This window comes from Phocoena phocoena, chromosome 3 (assembly GCF_963924675.1).
Source record: "Phocoena phocoena chromosome 3, mPhoPho1.1, whole genome shotgun sequence".
Lineage (NCBI taxonomy): Eukaryota > Metazoa > Chordata > Mammalia > Artiodactyla > Phocoenidae > Phocoena > Phocoena phocoena.
Window position 1 is genome coordinate 172,545,681 of NC_089221.1, and position 21,252 is coordinate 172,566,932.

At 58.1% G+C, this 21,252-nt stretch overlaps 1 protein-coding gene across 1 annotated transcript; it reads right to left on the reverse strand.

Moving 5' to 3' along the window:
* Positions 1 to 1,147: 1,147 nt before the first annotated feature.
* Positions 1,148 to 21,252, reverse strand: APC2 (APC regulator of WNT signaling pathway 2). Its single transcript, XM_065873872.1, has 14 exons — positions 21,112 to 21,252; positions 20,876 to 20,966; positions 20,566 to 20,746; positions 19,583 to 19,691; positions 19,321 to 19,437; positions 18,592 to 18,669; positions 18,292 to 18,390; positions 17,372 to 17,762; positions 16,767 to 16,862; positions 12,453 to 12,592; positions 11,995 to 12,072; positions 11,736 to 11,852; positions 10,988 to 11,202; positions 1,148 to 6,050 (listed from the first exon to the last, which is right to left on the reverse strand). Exons 1-14 carry the CDS (start codon positions 21,250 to 21,252, stop codon positions 1,148 to 1,150), a joined length of 6,756 nt encoding a protein of 2,251 aa, XP_065729944.1.

The following is a 21,252-nucleotide window of genomic DNA, read 5'->3' on the forward strand; positions in this document are numbered from 1 at the left end:
CCCAGAGAAGGGATGGATGCCGGCACAGGGTCCCCGGCCCCAGGAGCAGCTCTGCAGGGCGACTGTGACTTTAGATCCGCGGGGCGACTGAGAGCAGCCCCGCCCAGAGCTGGGTTCTGCAGGGAGGCGGTGGGCGGCTCTTCGTGCAGGTATGCCGGGGCTCCCCCCTCTGCCTCCTCTGGGACCAGCTCCCTCCAGCACCTGTGGGCTCCAGGGCCCCCGCTCCGAGTCCCACAGCTGTGCTGGACCTCAGGGAGGAGGCCGTGCCCGCACGGAGCCCACAGATCCAGGGCTTCCCGCGTCGCAAAGGAGGTTGAGATCGAAAAGGGCAAGGCCGGGGGCCGGTCGGGCGCCTCCCGGGACATCCTCAGAATGCAGTCCAGGCCCGGCGGCGGGGCGGTCAGCCGGGCCCCGGCCTCCCCTCGGTGCCCCGCCCGCCTCGGCCAGAGCCCTCGCTGCACGCCTGCCTCTCCATGTTCCTTACGAGGATTGCGGGGGTGCTGCGTCCAGACCACCCCCGGCCAGTCCCGGGGTGCTCCAGGCTCCCTACACTCGCCGTCTCGGGTGGGGCTGCCTTTCTGTGGGGCTCAACCACGCCCCTCCCCCGTGCCCCCCGCTGAGGCTGAACAGGCAGGCCAACCGGCTAAACCCTCGTGAACAAATTACTCAGCCTTGCCCGTAATTACAGGCTTCCTGCTCTGCCACGGTTGCCTGCCAATGCCCCCAGCTGGCAGGCTCCGGTCCCCCACGTCGGCGGGCGGGCACTGTCACCTCCCTGCGGCTCCCCGAAGGGGAGGGGAGGGGGTGTGGTGCTGATGCTGGGCCCGGTGGGGTCAGGAGCCCAGGAGGGCACTGCTGAGGACAGCCCCTGCCAGGAGGGTGGTCTCCGCGTGGGGTCTAGGCTGGCACGGCGCCCTCGTAGGCGCCCCCTGGCGGGGACGCAAGGTCCACCCTGCAGCTCACTTTCCTTGCAGAGCCCCCTGGGCACGGAAGCAAGCGCCTACGCAGTGAGGGTGGGGCCCGTACAGGCAGGGCTTAGGCTCAGAGGGCGGGGGCCCGGGTGGGCAGGCGGGTGCTGGGACCACGCTTGGGGCAGCCAGACGGCCCTGGGCCGGGAGAGGACGTTCTGGAAGGCCAGCCCCGGCCCCTATCCCAGGAGGCCGGTAGGGGCGGGGGCGGGGGCTTTCTCCACGGCAGAGTCAGTGGTGGCTACCACCATGGGGCTGGGCACGTAGTTGAAGGGGGGGACGCGGGCGGAGCGGCTGGGGGAACCGTGTCGGCTGGCGGGGACGAAGGGGCCGGGGGCGGGCGCCTTGGCGGGACCCGGCCCGTCCACGTCGCTGCCGAGGAGGAGGGAGGGGGCGCCGCCAGTCGTGGCCTGTGGGGTCACCCAGCTCTCCAGGCTCGGGGACGTGCTCGAGTTGGTCTTGGTAGCCGCGAAGTCCTCGGTCTGGACCACGGCGTCGCTGGTCTTGCGCTGCGGAGGGCCTGTGGGGCCGTCCTCCGGTGAGGAGCCCAGCAGGGGCAGGGCGCGGGGGGGCAGCGTGCTCCGCAGGATGTGCGGAACGTCCTCGTCCCGGATGCGACGCCACGTGGTGCCCGGCGCGGCCTCCCCGGTGCTGCTGCGGGGCGCGTTGTCTGCCGCAGGCACGGGGGCGTCGGGCCCGCGGGCCACACTGATGTGAGGCAGGGAGGCGTAGCGCTTGACCGTATCGGGCCGGGCGGCTGGCGTGCGGACGGGCAGGCGAGACGGGCTCTCAGAGCTGGTGCGCCGGGGCGGCCGCTCGCCCAGGCCGGGCCGGGCCGTGGGGGGCCGCTGGGGGGCGGGAGCCTGCCGGGGGGCCGCCCGCAGCTCATCACAGCGCGAGGAGCATAGGAAGACGGCGGGTAGCGCGGGCCGGCCGCGGCGGGGCAGGCCTGCCTGGGCAGCCGGGGTGGCGGCCTCGGCGGCGGACAGTTCGGTGCGTCGGCGGCGCAGCAGGCCCGGCGACTCCTTGATGAAGGTCAGCTGCCTCCGGAAACCGGAGCGGTCGGAGGCCTCGCTGCCGCTGGAGCGGGCGGAGGCCACGCTGCCGCTGGAGCGGGCGGAGGCCACACGCACGAGCCCTGGGCGGCCCCCTCGGGCCCTTGGACCTGGTTCCGGGGCTGCCTTGGCCAGGGGTGGCGGCCCCCGCCTGGTGGGTCTCTGCATGAAGGGGATCCGCACGGGCGACTTCTGTGTCTTGTGCTGCTTGGCCAGCAGGGCCCGGGCGGGAGTCTTGGTTGCGGGGGAGGCCCCGGGGCCGGGCAGGGTTCCTGCGGCCTGGGTGGCCGGGGGTGACCGCCTCGGCAGAGGCTGTGAGGCCGGGGAGGTCTGGGAGGAGCTCGACGAGGGGGTCTTGGCGAGGCGGGCAGGTGGCGTGGCACTCCTCTGAGGGGGGCTCAGCGCCGCCAGCTCCGAGATCTTGCCGGGTCGGTGCAGGCTTCGAGACCGCTGCTGCCCGGGGCCAGGGATTTTGGCGGGGGCTGCTGGCTGCACTGGATTTGGGACTCCCGTCTTTCTCGGCACATTGCGGGGCCCAGGGGCACCTTTGGACTGGGCCCGGGTGGCTGGGCTGGGCATGTAGATCACCGTACGTCCCCGGAGCACGGCTGGCACCCCGGACGCGGCCTTCTGAGTGCCACGTGGCTTCTCCAGGCCGCTGCTGCGCTGGGCCAGAGCCCTGTCCCGTTTCTCTGGCCGCATGGCACTGCCCGCCTGACCCTCTGCCCTTGGCCTTCGACCCTTCCTGTGCAGGGGAAGCTGCAGGGTGGAGCCCACCGACCGCCCTGAGGCAAAGGACAGAACGGAGTCGGACTCAGAGGAGGCCTCGTGGGTGGCTGCCGCCGCTGCCTGGTGTAGCCACGTGACGATGGAGTTGGCCCCCTCCTGGATGGCGCGCCACTCGACGCTGTCCAGGTCTGAGGCATGGTCCGAGCCCGCTGCCTCCTCACTGTGCTCCCGGGGCCCCTCTGCTGGCCTCTTCTCCTGCTGCACCGCTCTGGACTGGCGGCACCCTGGGCCAGACACCTGGGGCCGGCGCCTGGGCACGGCTGAGCCAGTGCAGCGCCGGAGCAGCTCTGCCTCGGCCCGCGGGCGGGGGGCGCTGTCCCGCCTGCCCCCGGGGCCTGGGTCCTTGGTGACCCCTGGCTCGCGGGCTCGGGGCCGGCTGGCCGCGTGCTCAAAGGGCTCAGGCTCGCTCAGGGAGCTGGCGGAGGAGCTCAGGGAGTAGCATGGTGGCGTCTCATCAGCGATGAGGCTGGGCTGAGCCCGGGCGAGCGGCGCGACCTTGGGCGCAGCAGCCTTGGGCGGCGCGACCTTGGGCACGGCCTGCACCTCCTTCCTGCCACCAGCCGGGTACTCCCTCTTTACCGCGCGGGGGATCGCAGATGCCCGCCGCGGGGGTGCCACCGCCGCTGCCGCGGACGGCTCTTCGTCTGAGTCGTTGCCGTAGAAGCAGTACACGGCCTCCTCGGTGGGCGTCGTGAGGCACAGAGACTGCAGGGCCCCGTCCCCACGTGCCTGGCCTGGGCGGGAGCTGTCCCTGTCCCTGCAGGCGCTAGGGGGCCGGCAGAGGGGCAGCTCCAGCCCTGCGCGGCTCCTGCCAGCCCCCCGGGGCTGCTCTGTGCTCCGGCCCGTGCCCCCCGCCCTGTGCCGGTGCCCAGTGGGCTGCCTGGTGGGGGCGGCACGGCCCGCAGCCTTCTGCCCCTGTGCAGGCCCGCCATCCCCGGGGGGTCCCTGCAGTGTCTCCTCGCTGAGGGAGGTGGCGCTGGAGAAGGTGACCGGCGTGCCCTCGGCCGAGTCGGTGCAGGACTCATCCTCCCGTGCCGGGGCGGGCACCAGCATGTAGACGGGCACGGGCAGGGTGCGGTGGCCAGGCACCAGCGCCGAGGCCACTTTGCGGAGCCGGGCGGGCACGGCCCCACCCAGGCACTCGCGCAGTAGCTCCAGGTCCCGGTCGGTGGATGTTGGCCCTTCGAGGCGGCCGCTGGCCTCGTCCCGCCGGCGGTGCCCGGGGCCCACGCCTCCCGCACTGCTGCGCTCAGGGCAGGCCGGGGGCAGCAGCCGCAGCTCCACGTCCTTCTGCACATAGAGCTCATGCAGGGCCAGCGCGCTCAGGCTGGAAGCACACGAGAAGTTCTCGTCGGGCTTCTCCACGGTGAAGCGCACGCTGCCCGCGTCCAGCTCAGACGGCAGCCGGCAGCGCTCCCGGCAGTCGGCGATGTCCAGGAAGCGCTTCACGTAGCTCTCCCACTGCAGGCTAAACTGGGTGACCTCACGCTCGCCCGGCGGCACGGGAGCCGGCGGGGGCGTCTTGCTGCGGCTCGGTGGCATGGTCTGCCCGGGGCTGTCGGGCAGCTCGCTGGGGCTGACTGTGCCGCTGCCCAGCCCGCTGCACGGATCGCTGGCGACGGAGCTGGCGATGGATGGGCTCTCGAAGCTGCCCAGCGAGCTGACCGAGCTGCAGCGGCTCAGCACCAGCGGCGTCTCCTGTACGCAGTTCTCAGACGAGCTGGATGGCGTGGCGTCCTCCACCCCCAGGCCCCGGCCCCGCTGAGGCACCGGGATGGCCATGGGCAGGGAGGCGGCGCCCGGCCCCTGCCAGGCCCCGTCCAGCACGGTCTCGCTGGGGCCGGCCTCCTCCAGCCCCTCCAGGGACGAGTCGCTGTCGTCCAGGTCCCCGGCCTCACTGGGCCCTGGGGGGCCGGCCGAGGACAGTGAGGACAGGGAGCTGCAGCGGGATAGGCAGAGGGGCGCCTTCTCCACCTCCAGCTTCTCGGGCACCTTGCTCAGGTCCTCTGCGGGCAGCCAGGCCTGTTTCCGGGCCCTGGGGGCCAGGGACCCCGCGCCCGCTCTGGCGGTGCCCTCAAGCAGCGGCACATGCTGGTAGGTGGGTGACAGCTTGATGGTGCACACGCGGGCATCTGTGGCCGTGGTGTCCCGGGCCTTGGGCTCAACCTGGCCGCTGGGCAGGTTGAGGTCAAGCCGGCTGGGCCGCGCCTGGCCACACAGGGGTCCCTCGCAATGCTCAGCCAGCGCGGCCAGCGAGCAGGGCTGCGAGTGCTCGCGGGGACAGTGCCCGTCGCTGGTGCTGCCGCTGTTAAGACTGTCGTTGGAGAGGCTGGCATGGGCCGCCTTGAGCCGCAACAGCGGGTGAGCCCGGCTGCCGGCCTCTCGCCGCCCCGCCTCGGGCCCCCGGCAAGGGGAGCAGGAGTGCGCGCGGCCCTCCCGTGGGGCCTCCTGCCCGGGATCCCCAGAGCTGAGGCTGAAGCTGTCGTCAGACGAGGTGTGCAGGGCCGAGATGTCCTCCACCAGCCGGTCGATGCGCGCCACTGCCAGTGCCAGCTTGGCCTTGGCCCTGGCTGCCACAGCTGCCTCCCCGCCGGCCTCCTTCTCGGACTCCAGGCCGCCCCGGCGGGCGGGCGGGGCGCGGGCCAGCGCCTGGCCCTGCAGGAAGGGGCTGCCCAGGAAGAGGGGCAGCACGGCGGGGCTGGCGGGCTCGGCAGTGGCGGCAGCGGCTGTGGCCAGGGAGGGTGCGTCGTCATCATCGAAGCAGCCCGAGTCGGAAGCGTAGTCCTGGGCTAGGCCGTCCAGGTGGCGCAGGGGCGGCAGCGGCTTCTTGGAGGCGGCCTCGGCCTCGGGCAGGCCCTGCTTCTCCAGGTGGTCGAGCGCCTGCGCCAGGTGCCGCGCGTCCAGCGCAGCCTCCAGCGCCCGCTGCTTGCGCACGTACAGGCTGGGCGCACAGGCGCTGGGGGAGACGGCGGTGGCCGCCGCCTGGTACTTGGCGGGCCGGTGGGCCAGCAGGTTGCGCAGGGCGGCGGCGCTGCCCATGGCGATCATCTTGTGCTTGGAGTGCACCAGGTTGCGCAGCATGCCCACAGCACCCAGGTCCCACAGCAGCTCCTGGTCCCCGGCGCTGCGGGCCGACAGGTTCCAGAGCGTGCCACATGCGTTGCTCACGATGGTCAGGCTGTGCGACGTCAGGTGCTGCAGCAGCGTCTGCAGGCAGTTGTGGTCCCGCAGCACCTGCCTGCGGGGGCCGGAGGGGTGAGGAGGGGCGGGAGGGGTGCGTCAGACCCCCGCCCAGCCCGGACCCCAGCCCACCGGACACCCGCCCGCCGGCAGGACCGTGGCCACGTGGGGCAACTCAAAACGGAAGGTGCCCAGGTAACATTGCATTTCAAAGGAAGGGATACATTTTTAGTAAAAGCATATCCCAAACATTGAATGCGCTGTACTTGTGTGAAAGCTTTCATTTATTAATCTCAACAAACTATTTATGAAACAATACTAATGTGTTAACAATACTTATTATTTACTTTTTCTTTTTTTTTTTTTTTCTGCTACGCGGCCTTCTCATTGCTGTGGCCTCTCCCGTTGCGGAGCACAGGCTCTGGACACGCAGGCTCAGCAGCCATGGCTCACGGCCGGACCGGGGCACGAACCTGTGTCCCCTGCATCGGCAGGCGGACTCTCAACCAGTGCGACACCTGGGAAGCGCCTATTACTTATTATTTAAAATGAAATTTCATTAAAACCATCTCATTTTATTTCTTTAATTTTTATTTTACATTGGAGTACAGCTGATTTACAGTGTTGTGTTACTTTCAGGTGTACAGCTGAGTGATTCAGTTATACATGTACATATATCCGTTCTTTTTCAGATTTTTTTCCCATTTAGGTAATTACAGACTATTGATTGGAGTCCCCTGTGCTACACAGTAGGTCCTGTTGATTTCCTATTTTATGTATAGTAGTGTATAGTATAACTCGTTTTAGGGCACCTAAATCTTGTGATATTTGGGATATACTAAAGACAGACTTCTGTTTGCTTTTAAAAATACTAAGCATTGTTTCTTAATTATTGGCATTACTAGTAAATAAATGTTTTAATTTACATGGTAAGATCTTTAGCACAAGTATCTCCCATGCAACATTCGGGAATATACTAAAGATGGTGTTTTTAAAAGAAAACAAAACTCTAAGTATTGTTTGTTAATTATTAGCATAATTAGTAAATTAATGTTTTAATTGACAAAGTCTTTAGCACAAGCATATCCCATGCAGTATTTAGGATATGCTTTTTCAAAGTTACGTGTTTTCATTCATCTGACGCATTATTTATAAGTAGTATTAACAAATAATTTTATTTATTTTCATAAAGAACACATTTTTACTATTATTTAGAAAATAACGGGGTTTCTGTTTTTTTTGTTTTGCAGTACGCGGGCCTCTCACTGTTGTGGCCTCTCCTGTTGCGGAGCACAGGCTCCGGACACACAGGTTCAGCGGCCATGGCTCATGGGCCCAGCCACTCCGCGGCATGTGGGATCTTCCCGGACCGCGGCACAAACCCGTGTCCCCTGCATCGGCAGGCGGACTCTCAACCAGTGCGCCACCAGGGAAGCCCCTATTACTTATTATTTAAAATGAAATTTCATTTAAACCATCTCATTTTATTTCTTTACTTTTTATTTTACATTGGAGTACAGCTGATTTACAGTGTTGTGTTACTTTCAGGTGTACAGCTGAGTGATTCAGTTATACATGTACATATATCTGTTCTTTTCAGATTCTTTTCCCATTTAGGATATTACAGACTTGATTGGAGTTCCCTGTGCTACACAGTAGGTCCTGTTGATTTCCTATTTTATGTATAGTAGTGTATAGTATAACTCATTTTAGGGCATCTAAATCTTGTGATATTTGGGATATACTAAAGACAGATTTCTGTTTGCTTTTAAAAATGCTAAGTATTGTTTCTTAATTATTGGCATTACTAGTAAATAAATGTTTTATTTTACTTGGTAAGATCTTTAGCACAAGTATCTCCCATGCAACATTCGGGAATATACTAAAGATAGTGTTTTTAAAAGAAAACAAAAATCTAAGTATTGTTTTTTAATTATTAGCATAATTAGTAAATCAGTGTTTTATTTTAATTGATGAAGTCTTTAGCACAAGCATATCCCATGCAGTGTTTAGGATATGCTTTTTCAAAGTTATGTGTGTTTTCATACATCTGAAGCATTATTTATTAGTAGTATTAACAAATTATTTATTTAAACAAAGAACACATTTTTACGATTACTTAGAAAATAACGGGTTTTTTTGTTTTTTGTGGTACGTGGGCCTCTCACTGTCGTGGCCTCTCCCGTTGCGGAGCACAGGCTCCAGACGCGCAGGCTCAGCGGCCATGGCTCACGGGCCCAGCCGCTCCGCGGCATGTGGGATCTTCCTGGACCGGGACACAAACCCGTCTCCCCTGCATCGTCAGGCGGACTCTCAACCACTGCGCCAACAGGGAAGCTCCTATTACTTATTATTTAAAATGAAATTTCATTAAAACCATCTCATTTTATTTCTTTAATATTTATTTCACATTGGAGTACAGCTGATTTACAGAGTTGTGTTACTTTCAGGTGTACAGCTAAGTGATTCAGTTATACATGTACATATATCCTTTCTTTTTCAGATTCTTTTCCCATTTAGGTTATAACAGACTATTGATTGGAGTTCCCTGTGCTACAGAGTAGGTCCTGTTGATTTCCTATTTTATGTATAGTAGTGTATAGCGTAACTCATTTTAGGGCATCTAAATCTTGTGATATTTGGGATATACTAAAGACAGATATCTGTTTGCTTTTAAAAATACTAAGTATTTTTCCTAATTATTGGCATTACTAGTAAATACATGTTTTATTTTACATGGTAAGATCTTTAGCACAGGTATCTCCCATGCAACATTTGGGAATATACTAAAGATGGTGTTTTTAAAAGACACAATATTGTTTGTTAATTATTAGCATAATTAGTAAATTAATGTTTTATTTAATTGATGAACTCTTTAGCACAAGCATACCCCATGCAGTGTTTAGGATATGCTTTTTCAAAGTTATGTGTGTTTTCATACATCTGAAGCATTATTTATTAGTAGTATTAACAAATTATTTATTTTAATAAAGAACATTTTACTATTATTTAGAAAATAATGCTTTTTTTTTTTTTTTTTTTTTTTTGTGGTGGGGTGGTACACGGGCCTCTCACTGTTGTGGCCTCTCCCATTGCGGAGCACAGGCTCCAGACACACAGGTTCAGTGGCCATGGATCACGGGCTCAGCCGCTCAGCGGCATGTGGGATCTTCCTGGACCGGGACACGAACCTGTGTCCCCTGCATCGGCAGGCGGACTCTCAACCACTGTGCCACCAGGGAAGCCCCTATTACTTATTATTTAAAATGAAATTTCATTTAAACCATCTCATTTTATTTCTTTACTTTTTATTTTACATTGGAGTACAGCTGATTTACAGTGTTGTGTTACTTTCAGGTGTACAGGTAAGTGATTCAGTTATACATGTACATATATCTGTTCTTTTTCAGATTCTTTTTATTACAGACTATTGATTGGAGTTCCCTGTGCTACACAGTAGGTCCTGTTGATTACCTACTATGTATAGTAGTGTATAGTATAACTCATTTTAGGGCACCTAAATCTTGTGATACTTGGGATATACTAAAGACATATTTCTGTTTGCTTTTACAAATACTAAGTATTGTTTCTTAATTATTGGCATTACTAGTAAATAAATGTTTTATTTTACTTGGTAAGATCTTTAGCACAAGTATCTCCCATGCAACATTCGGGAATATACTAAAGATAGTGTATTTAAAAGAAAACATAAATCTAAGTATTGTTTCTTAATTATTAGCATAATTAGTAAATTGTTTTATTTTAATTTATAAAGTCTTTAGCACAAGCAGTATTTAGGATATGCTTTTTAAACGTTATGTGTTTTCCTACATGTGAAGCATTATTTATTAGTAGTATTTACAAATAATTTTATTTATTTTAATAACACATTTTTACTATTATTTAGAAAATAATGCTTCTTTTTTTTTTTTTTTTTTTTTTTTTTTTGCAGTTTGCCGGCCTCTCACTGTTGTGGCCTCTCCCGTTGCAGCGCACAGACTCCGAACACACAGGCTCAGCGGCCATGGCTCACGGGCCCAACCACTCCGTGGCATGTGGGATCTTCCCGGAACGGGGGACGAACCCGCATCCCCCTGCATCGGCAGGCAGACTCTCAATCAATCACTGCACCACCAGGGAAGCCCTGCATTTTTATTTTTAATAATTTAATTTAAAATTCAGTATATCCCATGCAATATTTGCGATATTCTTATACTTTTTAATAGCTATGTATTTTCATACATTAGAAGTATTACTTATTATTAATGTTACCTAGTATAGGTAATAAATAGTTATGCTAATGAAGAATAAGCATTGTTTTATTTAGTAATGTTGCTTAGTGAATAACATTTTAGTAAAGAACAAGTAATTATTATTATTTAGAAAATTATGTATATGTTTACTATGTTAATTTACAATTTAGTACAAGTATATCCCGTGCAGTGTTTGGGATGTATTTATACTAAAGATAGTACTTTTAAAGTAAACTGAAATCTAAATATTGTTTGTTATTAGCATTATTAATAAATAAGGTTTTATTTTAATTGGTAAACTCTTTAGCAAAAGTATATCCCATGCGTTATTCGGGAGGTATTTATACTTTTTAATGGTTACGTATTTTCATACGTTAGAAGTATTACTTACTGTTAACGTTACCTAGTAAGGAGTTAATCTGTATGTTAATGAAGAAGAATCTTTGTTTACTACTTAGCGCATAATAGTTTGAAAAAGAACAAGCATTATTAATATGACTTAGAATGCTACGTATATTTTTACTAAGTTAATTTAAAATGTGGTATGAGTATATCCCAGGCAGTATTGGGGACGTATTTATACTAAAAACAGTCAGCGACCGGGGATGCATCGTGCCGACCCATTCGCAGGTGGACGGGGTGAGGCTCCCCGTGGTTCAGCGCCAAGGGGGAGCCGCCAGCCCCACGCCAGCTGCTCCTGGGCTCCACCTGCCCAGCACCCTCCCCCGTGCCCACTGCTGACCTGTAGTCCTCACGGGTGGCGATGAGGCTGGACACGTTGCGCAGGATGCCGCCTCCACTCTCGATGATGGCCAGCGAGTTGCTTTGGCACTTGTAGGTCAGTGTGCTGACCAGGAAGCCCAGGGCGCCGTCCACCTGGCAGATGGCGGCCTTGTTCTCCGTGCTGTGCGCTGAGAGGTTCCACAGGGCGCTGAGCACGCTCTTCAGGGTGGACTCCTGGGCACAGGGCAGGAGCAGGAGGGGGTCAGCGGCGGGTCCCCAGCCCCACCCACCCCCGCGCCCTCTCCCTCGAGGCGCCGGCACAAGGCCCCCAAATGCCTCTTCGAGTAGAAGTCAAAAGTAACACAACCAGGGGCTTCCCTGGTGGCGCAGTGGTTGAGAATCCGCCTGCCGATGCAGGGGACGCGCGTTCGTGCCCCGGTCTGGGAAGATCCCACATGCCGTGGAGCGGCTGGGCCCGTGAGCCATGGCTGCTGAGCCTGCGCGTCCGGAGCCCGTGCTCCGCAACGGGAGAGGCCACAACAGTGAGAGGCCCGCGTACCGCAAAAAAAAAGAAAAGTAACACAACCGGCCACAGCAAGATCTTTTGGGTTGGAAGCCCCTGGCCTGGACCCGCTGCCAGGCGGCGGGCTGTCCATCTGGCTTGACTTCCCCCCAAGGTGGCGAACTCACCACCTGCTGCCGGTGCCTCCCAGCCACGTGGCTGGCAGCCCGCAGCCGTGGCCCCCGCCACCCCGCCCAGTGCCCACCTTGGAGGCTCGCAGGACGCACTGCATCAGGGCCGTCATGCTGCCCACCTCCCTCAGCACCTTCTTGCTGTTGATGTCCGCCCTCCAGGACAGGTTGCGCAGAATGCTGGACACCACCTGGGCGAGTGCAGGGCAGGCTGTCTGGGCCCGGGCCAGGCTTCAGGGTGGCTCACAGGGCCCACCCGCAAGCCCCACGGCGGCAGGTGGCAGAGCCCAGGGTTGCCCCCAGCCCCCGGCAGCACCGCAGCCCCCCGGGTACCTGGTGCAGCTCCTCGCTCTCAGACGCCAGCTGGGCCACGATGGCCTCCATGCAGCCCCGGCGGGCGCACAGTGCGGCCTGTGGGGTGACACGGGAGTCATGCCGTGGCGGGGGGTGGGGCGGGGGCACCTGCCGCGTTGACTGAGCACCTACTATGTGCTGGAGCTCGAACCCCACCCCCCACCCCATCTTCACCACCACAGCGGAGGGAGAGCACTCGCCCTGTTGCTCTGATGAGAAGACTGAGGCTCCGGCAGGTGCAGACACCCTGCCCAGGCCCAGAGGCCCCCACTCCACAGGGGCGGCAGCAAAGGGGCCGAGAGGATGGTGGCCTGGACCCCAGGCCTCAGTCTCCCCGCCTGTCCCCGCCTCTCAGTGCTGCTTCGAGGCAGGGAGGAGGCCAGCAGGGCTTGGCCTGGGGGATGCCGGCCCGCCCACCGGCCCGCCCACCCAGGCACCTTGTTGGCGACGTCCCCGAAGGTTAGGTTGGTGAGGGTCATGCCGGCGTATCGGCGCAGGGCCAGGTTGAGAGGGTCCCGGGTCATCTTGTGCATCTCGTAGTCGACCTGCAGTAACTCCGCCACGGCCTGCAGCCCACCTGTGCGGACACGGCAGGGCTGGGGGGGGGCGCCCCTCACCACCCCGCCTGCCCACCTCCCAGCCTCTGCCCACGCAGCTCACTCTACCCATATGCCCTCCCCTCCTTCCGATCTGCTCTCCTCAAGCCCACCTTTGAAGCCCAACTCTGAGGACACCTCCTCCAGGCAGCCTGGCTGGCCCAGCCCCCTGCGTGCCCTGCGCCTTCACGCCCGCCTCTTTTCTGCCCTCAGCCCCCAGTCACACTTCGTCCGGCTGCCGGGCCTTTGCACATGCTGTTCCCTCTGCCCAGGATGCTCTTCCCCACTGTTCGCCCAGTTTCCTGAGTCCCCTTCTGCTCAAGAGTGACTTCCTCAGGGAAGCCCCCAACTCCCCAGATGAGAAGTTCCCAAAGCATTAGCCAGCAAGCCGCTGAGGGCAGGGCTGGTGGCTGCCCTGCTGCGTCCCCAGGACGGACCAGACGGCGTGTGCTCAGGAGCCACTGCTGATGGCCCACACACGCGACTTTTTTTTCCTTTTTTTTTCTTTTTTAATTTTTTGGCCATGCCACGCAGCATATGGGATCTTAGTTCCCCGACCCGGGATCAGACCCGCGGCCCCTGCGGTGGAAGCACGGAGTCTTAACCACTGGACCTCCAGGGAGGTTCCTGCACACACAGTTCTTTACTCACTAGGACAACTGGGTTCTCACTTTACAAAGAGTAAATGGTTGGTACTTCCCCTGGTGGTCCAGCGGTTAAGACTCCATGCTTCCAAAGCAAGGGGTGCCCGGGGTTCGATTCCTGGTCAGGGAACTAGATCCCACATGCTGCAACTAAAAGCCTGCATGCCCCAACTAAAAGATTCTGCATGGGGACTTACCTGGTGGCGCAGTGGTTAAGAATCCACCTGCCAATGCAGGGGACATGGGTTCGAGCCCTGGTCCAGGAAGATCCCACATGCCGCGGAGGAACTAAGCCCATGTGCTACAACTACTGAGCCTGCGCTCTAGAGCCCGAGAGCCACAACCACTGAGCCTGCGTGCCACAACTACTGAAGCCCGTGCACCTAGAGCCCGTGCTCTGCAACAAGAGAAGCCACCGCAATGAGAAGCAGCCCGTGCACCACAACGAACAGCAGCCCCTGCTTGCCGCACTAGAGAAAGCCCACGCGCAGCAACGAAGACCCCAACGCAGCCAAAAAAATTTTTTAGTTAAAAAAAAAAGATTTTGCATGCTGCAACTAAGACCTGGTGCAGCCAAATAAATAATTTTTTTTAAAGAGTAAATGGTCAGCGGGAGCAGAAGGGAAAAAACCTGCAGGAACCCAAACACACGCAGCCCTTCCCCCTCCTCCGGCAACAGGATCGTCCTCAGGACCCAGGACCCGTGAGGCGGTTTTGCTGAAGAGTACGCCAGTGGGGACCACCCTGGGGAAGGGGCTCAGCAACACAAACCTACCAACTTCCAAAGCGAACCTGTACGTGTGTGTACACAGCAGCACGAGTCACAACAGCCAGAAGGTGGAAACAGCCTGAGTGTCCATCACCAGATGATGGAGGAACACACCGTGTCCCTCCACACACGGGGACGTCCCTCAGCCACGAAAAGGGGTGAAGCCCCGACCCTCGCTACCACATGGACGGACCCGGAGAACACGATGCTCAGAGAGAGAAGCCAGACACAGAGGGTGTGATTCCATTGATGGGAAACGTCCAGAACAGGCAGGACCACAGACACACAGCATGGTTCGTGGTTGCCAGGGGCTGGGGAGGGGGATGGGGGGCTGAGTGGTTAATGGGGACAGGGTTTCAGTTTGGGAAGATAAGATTAAAAATGGTTAAGACAGTAAATTTTATGTTACATATAATTTACCACAGTTTAAAAAAATGTTTAGGGAACTCCCTGGCGGTCCAGTGGTTAGGACTCGGTGCTTTCACTGCTGAGGGCCCAGGTTCAATCCCTGATTGGGGAACTAAGATCCCATAAGCTCTGCAGCGTGGCCAAAAAAAATTAAAATTTAAAAATGTTTAAATACGTAATTATAAGTCGGAGTGGGGAGCTTCCAAAGCCTTTTTGCTTCTTAATCTGGAAACTCCACTCCCGGGAACCCACACAAAGGAAAAAAATAACAATAGGGAAAAAGAGGTTGAACTGAACTGTGCGTGGGGCACGTTCACTGGATGAGCCACTCAGCTCATCACGCATCCCTTGCCTGACTGACAGACACCAGTGACATGCCAGCATTTCCGTCTCGGGACCCCTGTACACGCTGAACATTTTTTTGAGGACCCCAAAGAGTTCACTTGGGTTACAGCTCAATATTTATCATACTGCCACCAACAACAAAACAAACATCCCAATCGAAAAATGGGCAGAAGACCTAAATAGACATTTCTCCAAGGAAGACATACAGATGGCCAAGAGGCACGTGCAAAGATGCTCGACGTCACTAATTCTTAGAGAAAGGCAAATCAAAACTACCATGAGGGCTTCCCTGGTGGCGCAGTGGTTGGGAGTCCGCCTGCCGATGCAGGGCACACGGGTTCATGCCCCGGTCCGGGAAGATCCCGCATGTCACGGAGCGGCTGGGCCCGTGAGCCATGGCCGCTGAGCCTGCACGTCCGGAGCCTGTGCTCCGCGACGGGAGAGGCTACAACAGTGAGAGGCCCGCTTACCACACACACACAAAAAACTACCATGAGCTACCACCTCACACCCGTCAGAATGGCCATCGTTAAAACGTCTACAAATAACAAATGCTGGAGAGGGTGTGGAGAAAAGGGAACCCTCCTACACTGTTGGTGGGGATGTAAGTTGGTGCAGCCACTATGGAGAACAGTATGGAGGATCCTTAAACAACTAAAAATAGAGTTACTGTATGATCCAGCAATCCCACTCCTGAGCATATACCCGGACAAAACTATAAATTTGAAAAGATACATGCGCCCCTGTGTTCATAGCAGCACCATTTACAATAGCCAAGACATGGAAGCAACCTAAATGTCCATTGACTGATGAGCGGATAAAGAAAATGTGGTATATATAGATACAATGGAATATTACTCGGCCTTAAAAAAAAGAATGAAATAATGCCATTTGCAGCAACACGGATGAGCCCAGAGATTATCACACTAAGTAAAGTATGTCAGACAAATACCATATGATACCACTTTTATGTGGCATCTAAAATATGACACAAATGAACTGATCTACAAAACAGAAACAGACTCATGGGCACAGAGAAGAGACTTATGGTTGCCAGGGGGGAGGGGGTTGGGGGGAGGGATGGAGTGGGAGGTTGGGGTTAGCAAATGTAAACTATTATATATAGGATAGATACACAACAAGGTCCTACTGTAGAGCACAGGGAACCATATTCAATATCCTGTGATAAACCACAACGGAAAAGAATATGAAAAAAGAATGTACATGTAACTGCATCCCTTTACACCTGAAACTAACACAACATTGTAAATCAACTATACTTCAATAAACAAAAAATATTTACCACGCTAGAAATGAAAACGGAGAAATCTTTTAACCCCAGAACGCACAGCCCAGCGGTCCTCAGAGTAGGAGTGCCTGGAAAAACCCCTCTGAACACACAGGTGCACGAGAGTGAAAAAGGCAGATCGCATCTTCGTGGAATTATCAACATAGCACTGAGTGTGCAGGCCTCTCGGAAGGAGCTTGGTAACCTCCAGCCGTCCCTGGACCGGCTGGCGGAGGAAGGACTCCAGACCTGTGCCCTCTTGTGAAATGTCTGCCACTCCAGATGCCCGTCCCGGAAAGGTTGCGCCTGGGCGCTCCCCCCCACACCCACATTGGGTTTCGAGCGCCCGAGTCTATGTGGCCGGACCACGTGAGACCTTACAGAACCTTTGAGTGGTTTGACCATCTGCTGGGTGAGAAGTAGTGCCTCGTTTGGCCCTTGATGTTTCCTTTCCCCATGTTTTGATTACTTTTATGCGGAAAAGATGCTGCAGTACTCCCAAACCTAAAACTTCACGGGGTCGCTCCGCCTTGACCACCCAGTAGCTCCGATTCACCTTTTCTCCTGCCTTCCCGGCCTCTCCCCTGTTCTCTGAGCCCCAGGACCACTAGTGCCGAGAATCTGCCCTGCACTGGGTGAGGCCCGGAGGCCGTCCAGATCGGGGGTAGCTCCAGCTCGCAGGGGCGGCGAGGGGCACTCACCCAGCTCGTTCATGGCACGGCGGTATTCCTCGTCGAAGGACAGCTTCATCACGGCGCAGGTGGCCTGGCAGATCTGTGGCTCGATGGGGACCGGGGCTGTGGGCAAGGGGACTGGGTCAGAGCCCTTCCCCTGCAGGAAATGTCGCCTGGTGGGTCCCCGCCCCTCCCTGCAGTCTCCACCCTGCAGACCTGCCAAGACCTGGAGCTTTACAAAGTGCTGCCCGCCGGGCGCGCGGGGTCACCCCCAGAGCATCGGCCCCTCTGAAGTGAACAAGGAGGGGCCCGCCTCACCCCGCCTGGTGCTTAGCATCTGATACTAACTTTGCAGGCGGCCCCAACAGCTAGGAATCTCAAACTCTGCCCCCGCCTATCGAGGGTTAACTACAATCTATCCATTCAATCAACGACCGTTTCTTGAGCGTCCACCTTGTGGCTATCCCTTTGCCAGTCTGTCTTCACAGGTTCCCAGGAGGCCTCAGCCGGCGCGTGGCACAGAGCAGGTGCCCGGCAAAAGCCAGAGGCCGCTGTTACTGCCAGCGGTGCTGCCCTGGCACCCGGGGAGCCCAGGCTGCCGCCCAGCGCACAGAAGCTGCTCACTCACTCACCGCCGCCGACGCCGCTGCCCTCGGGCCCACCGTCCCGGGCCTGCAGCCAGTCCCAGCAGGTCTCACAGTAGGCACGGATCTGCTCGAGCACGTGCAGGACGCGCATTTCCTTGCGTGCCAGACCCTGGTCCGGCTGGGAGAAGACGATGTTGTGCAGCGCTGCGTTGGCGCGCATGCGCGCATCCTTGGCTCCCGGCGCCCCTGGGGTCCCGTTGCGACCCCCAGCCCCCGCCTCGGTGCCGTGCAGGATCTGCAGCAGCAGCGGCAGGCAGCCCGAGCGGCGCATGGCCACGCAGCTCTCAGGTGAGCTGGACATGGCGAGCAGCGTCCGTGCCGTGTCCTCCTGGTCACGCGTCGCCAGCATGGACAGCAGCCAGAAGACCACCTCCACCTGCGAGGGGCAGGAGATGTCAGGGTGGGGAGCCCCGCCTGGCTCACCTGGCCCCAGACGGGCCCACCTGCACTCCCCCTAAACGGATGAGAGTCCTATGACTTCAGCCCAGGAGAATCTCTTGCTCACCCCACTATCCTCACCCTGCATCCTCCCGGGGAGCAACACACACACACACACACACACACCACTGCAGAGATGCCCCCAACCCATGAGAGCCAAATGTCCACCCCATCAGCCTCACCAGTACTCCTAGGGGTGGCCCCCTGCATCTAAGTGCAGAGTGCCCCTCAAATACACAGAACAGGTATCCACACCCACGCCAGGCTCCGCACCACAACCCAACCTCCCGACTCACTCCAACTCAGGATGACCCTCCCACACCTGGGGATGCTTTAGGGAGGCCTGGAGAGGGAGGGGCCTTCAAATGCAGCAGGGATGCAGGACCCACTTCACTGTGTATCCCAACCCAGCCGGCCGCCACTGCCCCCACCCCGCCTCTCAGCATCCCCCCCCAGACTCCCCTCACCTTGCTGTTGCCCGGCTGAGGGGCACCATCCTCAGGGTGCGTGGGGACCTCGGCCTCTGGGTCCTCATCCATCGGCATCGACTTCACTGCCAGCAAGGCCTGTGGGGAGAACGCCAGGCCTGCGGGTTCCGCCCAGGGGCACCCCACAAAGCGCCCAGGCTGCTGATGCCTGCCCTACCCCCACGACGATGTGGCGGGGGCCGCAGACGGATTCCTGAACCCTGGGCAGGGCGTGGGGGTCTCCCTGCTGCCTGGGGCTGTCACCACGCACTAGGGCTCTGACTTCGCCCCTCCTGGTACCTGGGGCTCGGTCTGTTGCACCCGGTCCTGTGCCGACAGCAATTCCTTGTCTATCTGCTCCAGGCGGGAAGCACGGATCTGCGTGGGAGAAAGGGCACACTGAGGAAATCCCACCAGGCTCCGACTCCGCCCACACTCCCAATATGGCCCCGTCCCCAGTCCAAATCCTGCCCCATGCTGACTCCACCCAGTCCCTGGTTTGGCCCCATCCATTGCCAAAACCCCACCCTGGGCTCTGACCCCGCCTCCTCCTTGATATGGCCCACCCACTCTCAACAGCCCCCCCCCCCCAGTTATCTGACTCCACTTCCTGATCCCACCCAAGGTCCAACCCTCAAGCCCAGGCTCTGGCCCCGCCCACAACTGAAACCACAGGCCATCCCTCCGGACCCACCTATTTTCTGACTTGGTCCCGCCATTTGACTGTCAACGCCCAAGTCTTGGTCAGACACGGTTCCTCGCACTGGTGGCCCCGTCCCTATCGTTCTGGGACTCTGTTCTCTGAGCCGGGGTCTGCGCTAAGCCCCCTATGGCTCCGTTCACACTCAGCTCTTCACTCTGGCTCCGCTTCCTGCGTCAGGCCCCACCCGCAGGACTCTCTGTCCTCTGATTCGCCCGCAGGCATATAACCCCGCCCATTAACAATATCTGCGCTCCTCCCACAACAATATCTGCGCTCTGATCCTCCCGCTGGTGTATGGCTCCGCCCAGGCTCCGCCCCAGCCGCACCTGCGCCCGCTGCACCATCTCGTCCGAGGTGCCGAAGCGCTCCTCCATCAGCGAGCGGATGTGCTGGGCTTCGAACTCCAGCTGCTGCCGGATCAGATCCATCTGCATCGAGAACTGCTGGGAGGGGCGGGTGGGCCTCGGTGAGTTGAGGGGGGGCGATACGCGGGCGAGGGCTGGGCCTCCGCTCCACTCCGCCCCCCGCCATGGGCGGGGCGGGGCGGGGCGGGGCACTGCAAAATCCCGGGCAGTTCCGCGCGCTCACCGTCTCCACGTGCGGGAGTTCGTCCAGGCGCTTGGATAGGCCCTGCAGCTGCGAGTAATACCAGAGCTTCTCCTTCTCCTCCTTCTCGATCTCATTCAATAGGAAACACCTGGCGGAGGGCCGGTCGGTGGACGCGGGCTCACGGAGCGGGAGACGTTGCCATGTGTTTGTTTACCCTGACTTTCGTAATCATTTCTGGGGTGCTTACTGGGTGCCAAGTTTAATAGGTAGTGTGGCAAAGTCTCGCCCGTGGTGCCCCTGGCACTGGGGGGGGGATGGAGTGCAGAAAGTATTTGAAAGTAAAAAAGGTGACTCCTTTGTGAATTTTGGTCCTCGGAGAAAGGCTCTGAGGAGGCTGTTCTAACACCTCTCGAACACCGGCTAATCTCCCTCTAGCCTACACAGGGCAAACTTCAGGCTCGGATTGCTTCCAGGTGCAGTAGAGTCTCCCTCTTCACACCCTGTGAGGAGACACTGCTATTCCCATTTTACAGAGCAGAAGTCTGAGGCTGGCAGGGGCTAGAGTTCTTGCTTGAGGTCAGACGGCAAAGCATGGACTTAACTCCAGGCTGCTCCAGAACGTCCCTGTCTGACTGCACGCAACGCAGCTGAGCTGAGCTAGGCACCCAGACCCTGCCTCCTCCTTCTGGCCTCAAGCCCAGACTTCTTGGGCCGCAGCCCTTTCTCCACAAAGGCTGCCTTGAGTCTCTCTGGCTCCAGGCCTGACTGTGAGCCCTGGCACTGGACACAGCCCTGTCCCTGGTGACGCCTGTGTGTCCAGGACCCCTGGGGACGTCTCCCAGGAGCCTTCCCCTCTGCCAGGAACACCCTCCCCCCGCCCTTGTCCTCCAGCTGAGGTCAGTTGGGCCAGGAAAGGGGGCTGAGGCACCACATGGGGATGGGGCAGGGAGTGGGCAAGGGGTCTCATGATGTGGGTGGAGCCTTGTGACCACTGCCTGTGGCAAGGTTCCCCGCCATCTCACCGTTCCCGGTCCAGTTCCTCCAGCAGCTGGATGGTGGCCCGGCTCAGCTCCCCAAAGCTGTCCTTGGAGGGCCCAGAGCTGTGCACCGGGCTTCCCTCGGGGGTCCGGGCAGTGGGCTCAGGGACCAGAGCCGGGGGCTGGAACTTGAGGTTGTACAGGCTGGTGATGTCCATCTGCAGGGCTGGATGGGCGCAGAGGGAGAGGCTGACGTCAGCACGCCCCCTGCGCCCCCTCCTCCCAGCTCCCTCAGGAAGCGGACCAGGGTTGGCCCCAACGTGCGGGGGGGGGGGTCCCCAGGCCAGCCCCTCACCTTTCAGCTGCTCCAGCACCTCGGTCTGCCCCGAGGACACCAGCACACGGGCCTCCTGCTCCAGCTTGCCCTGCAAGTGCTTCAGGACCTCCTGAACATGGAGGCCGGAAAGAGAGCGGTCAGTGGTCCAGCCCCCTGTGAGGTGCCCCTGTCCTGCCTGCCCATCCCTGGGCCCAGCGCCCTGGTGTTTGTCCCTGTGACCCGGGTCCACTCCTCCGCCCAGCCTCCCCTCGCACCTTCATGCCCGACGTTTCTGTCTCCAGCTTGGACAAGTGGCTTGAGTTATCCCGAAGCTCCTGCCTCAGGTGACTGTTCTCGGCCTTCAAGGCCTCCACCTGCCGCACCAGCTGCTCGTAGGGCGCCACGGAGCTCGTCAT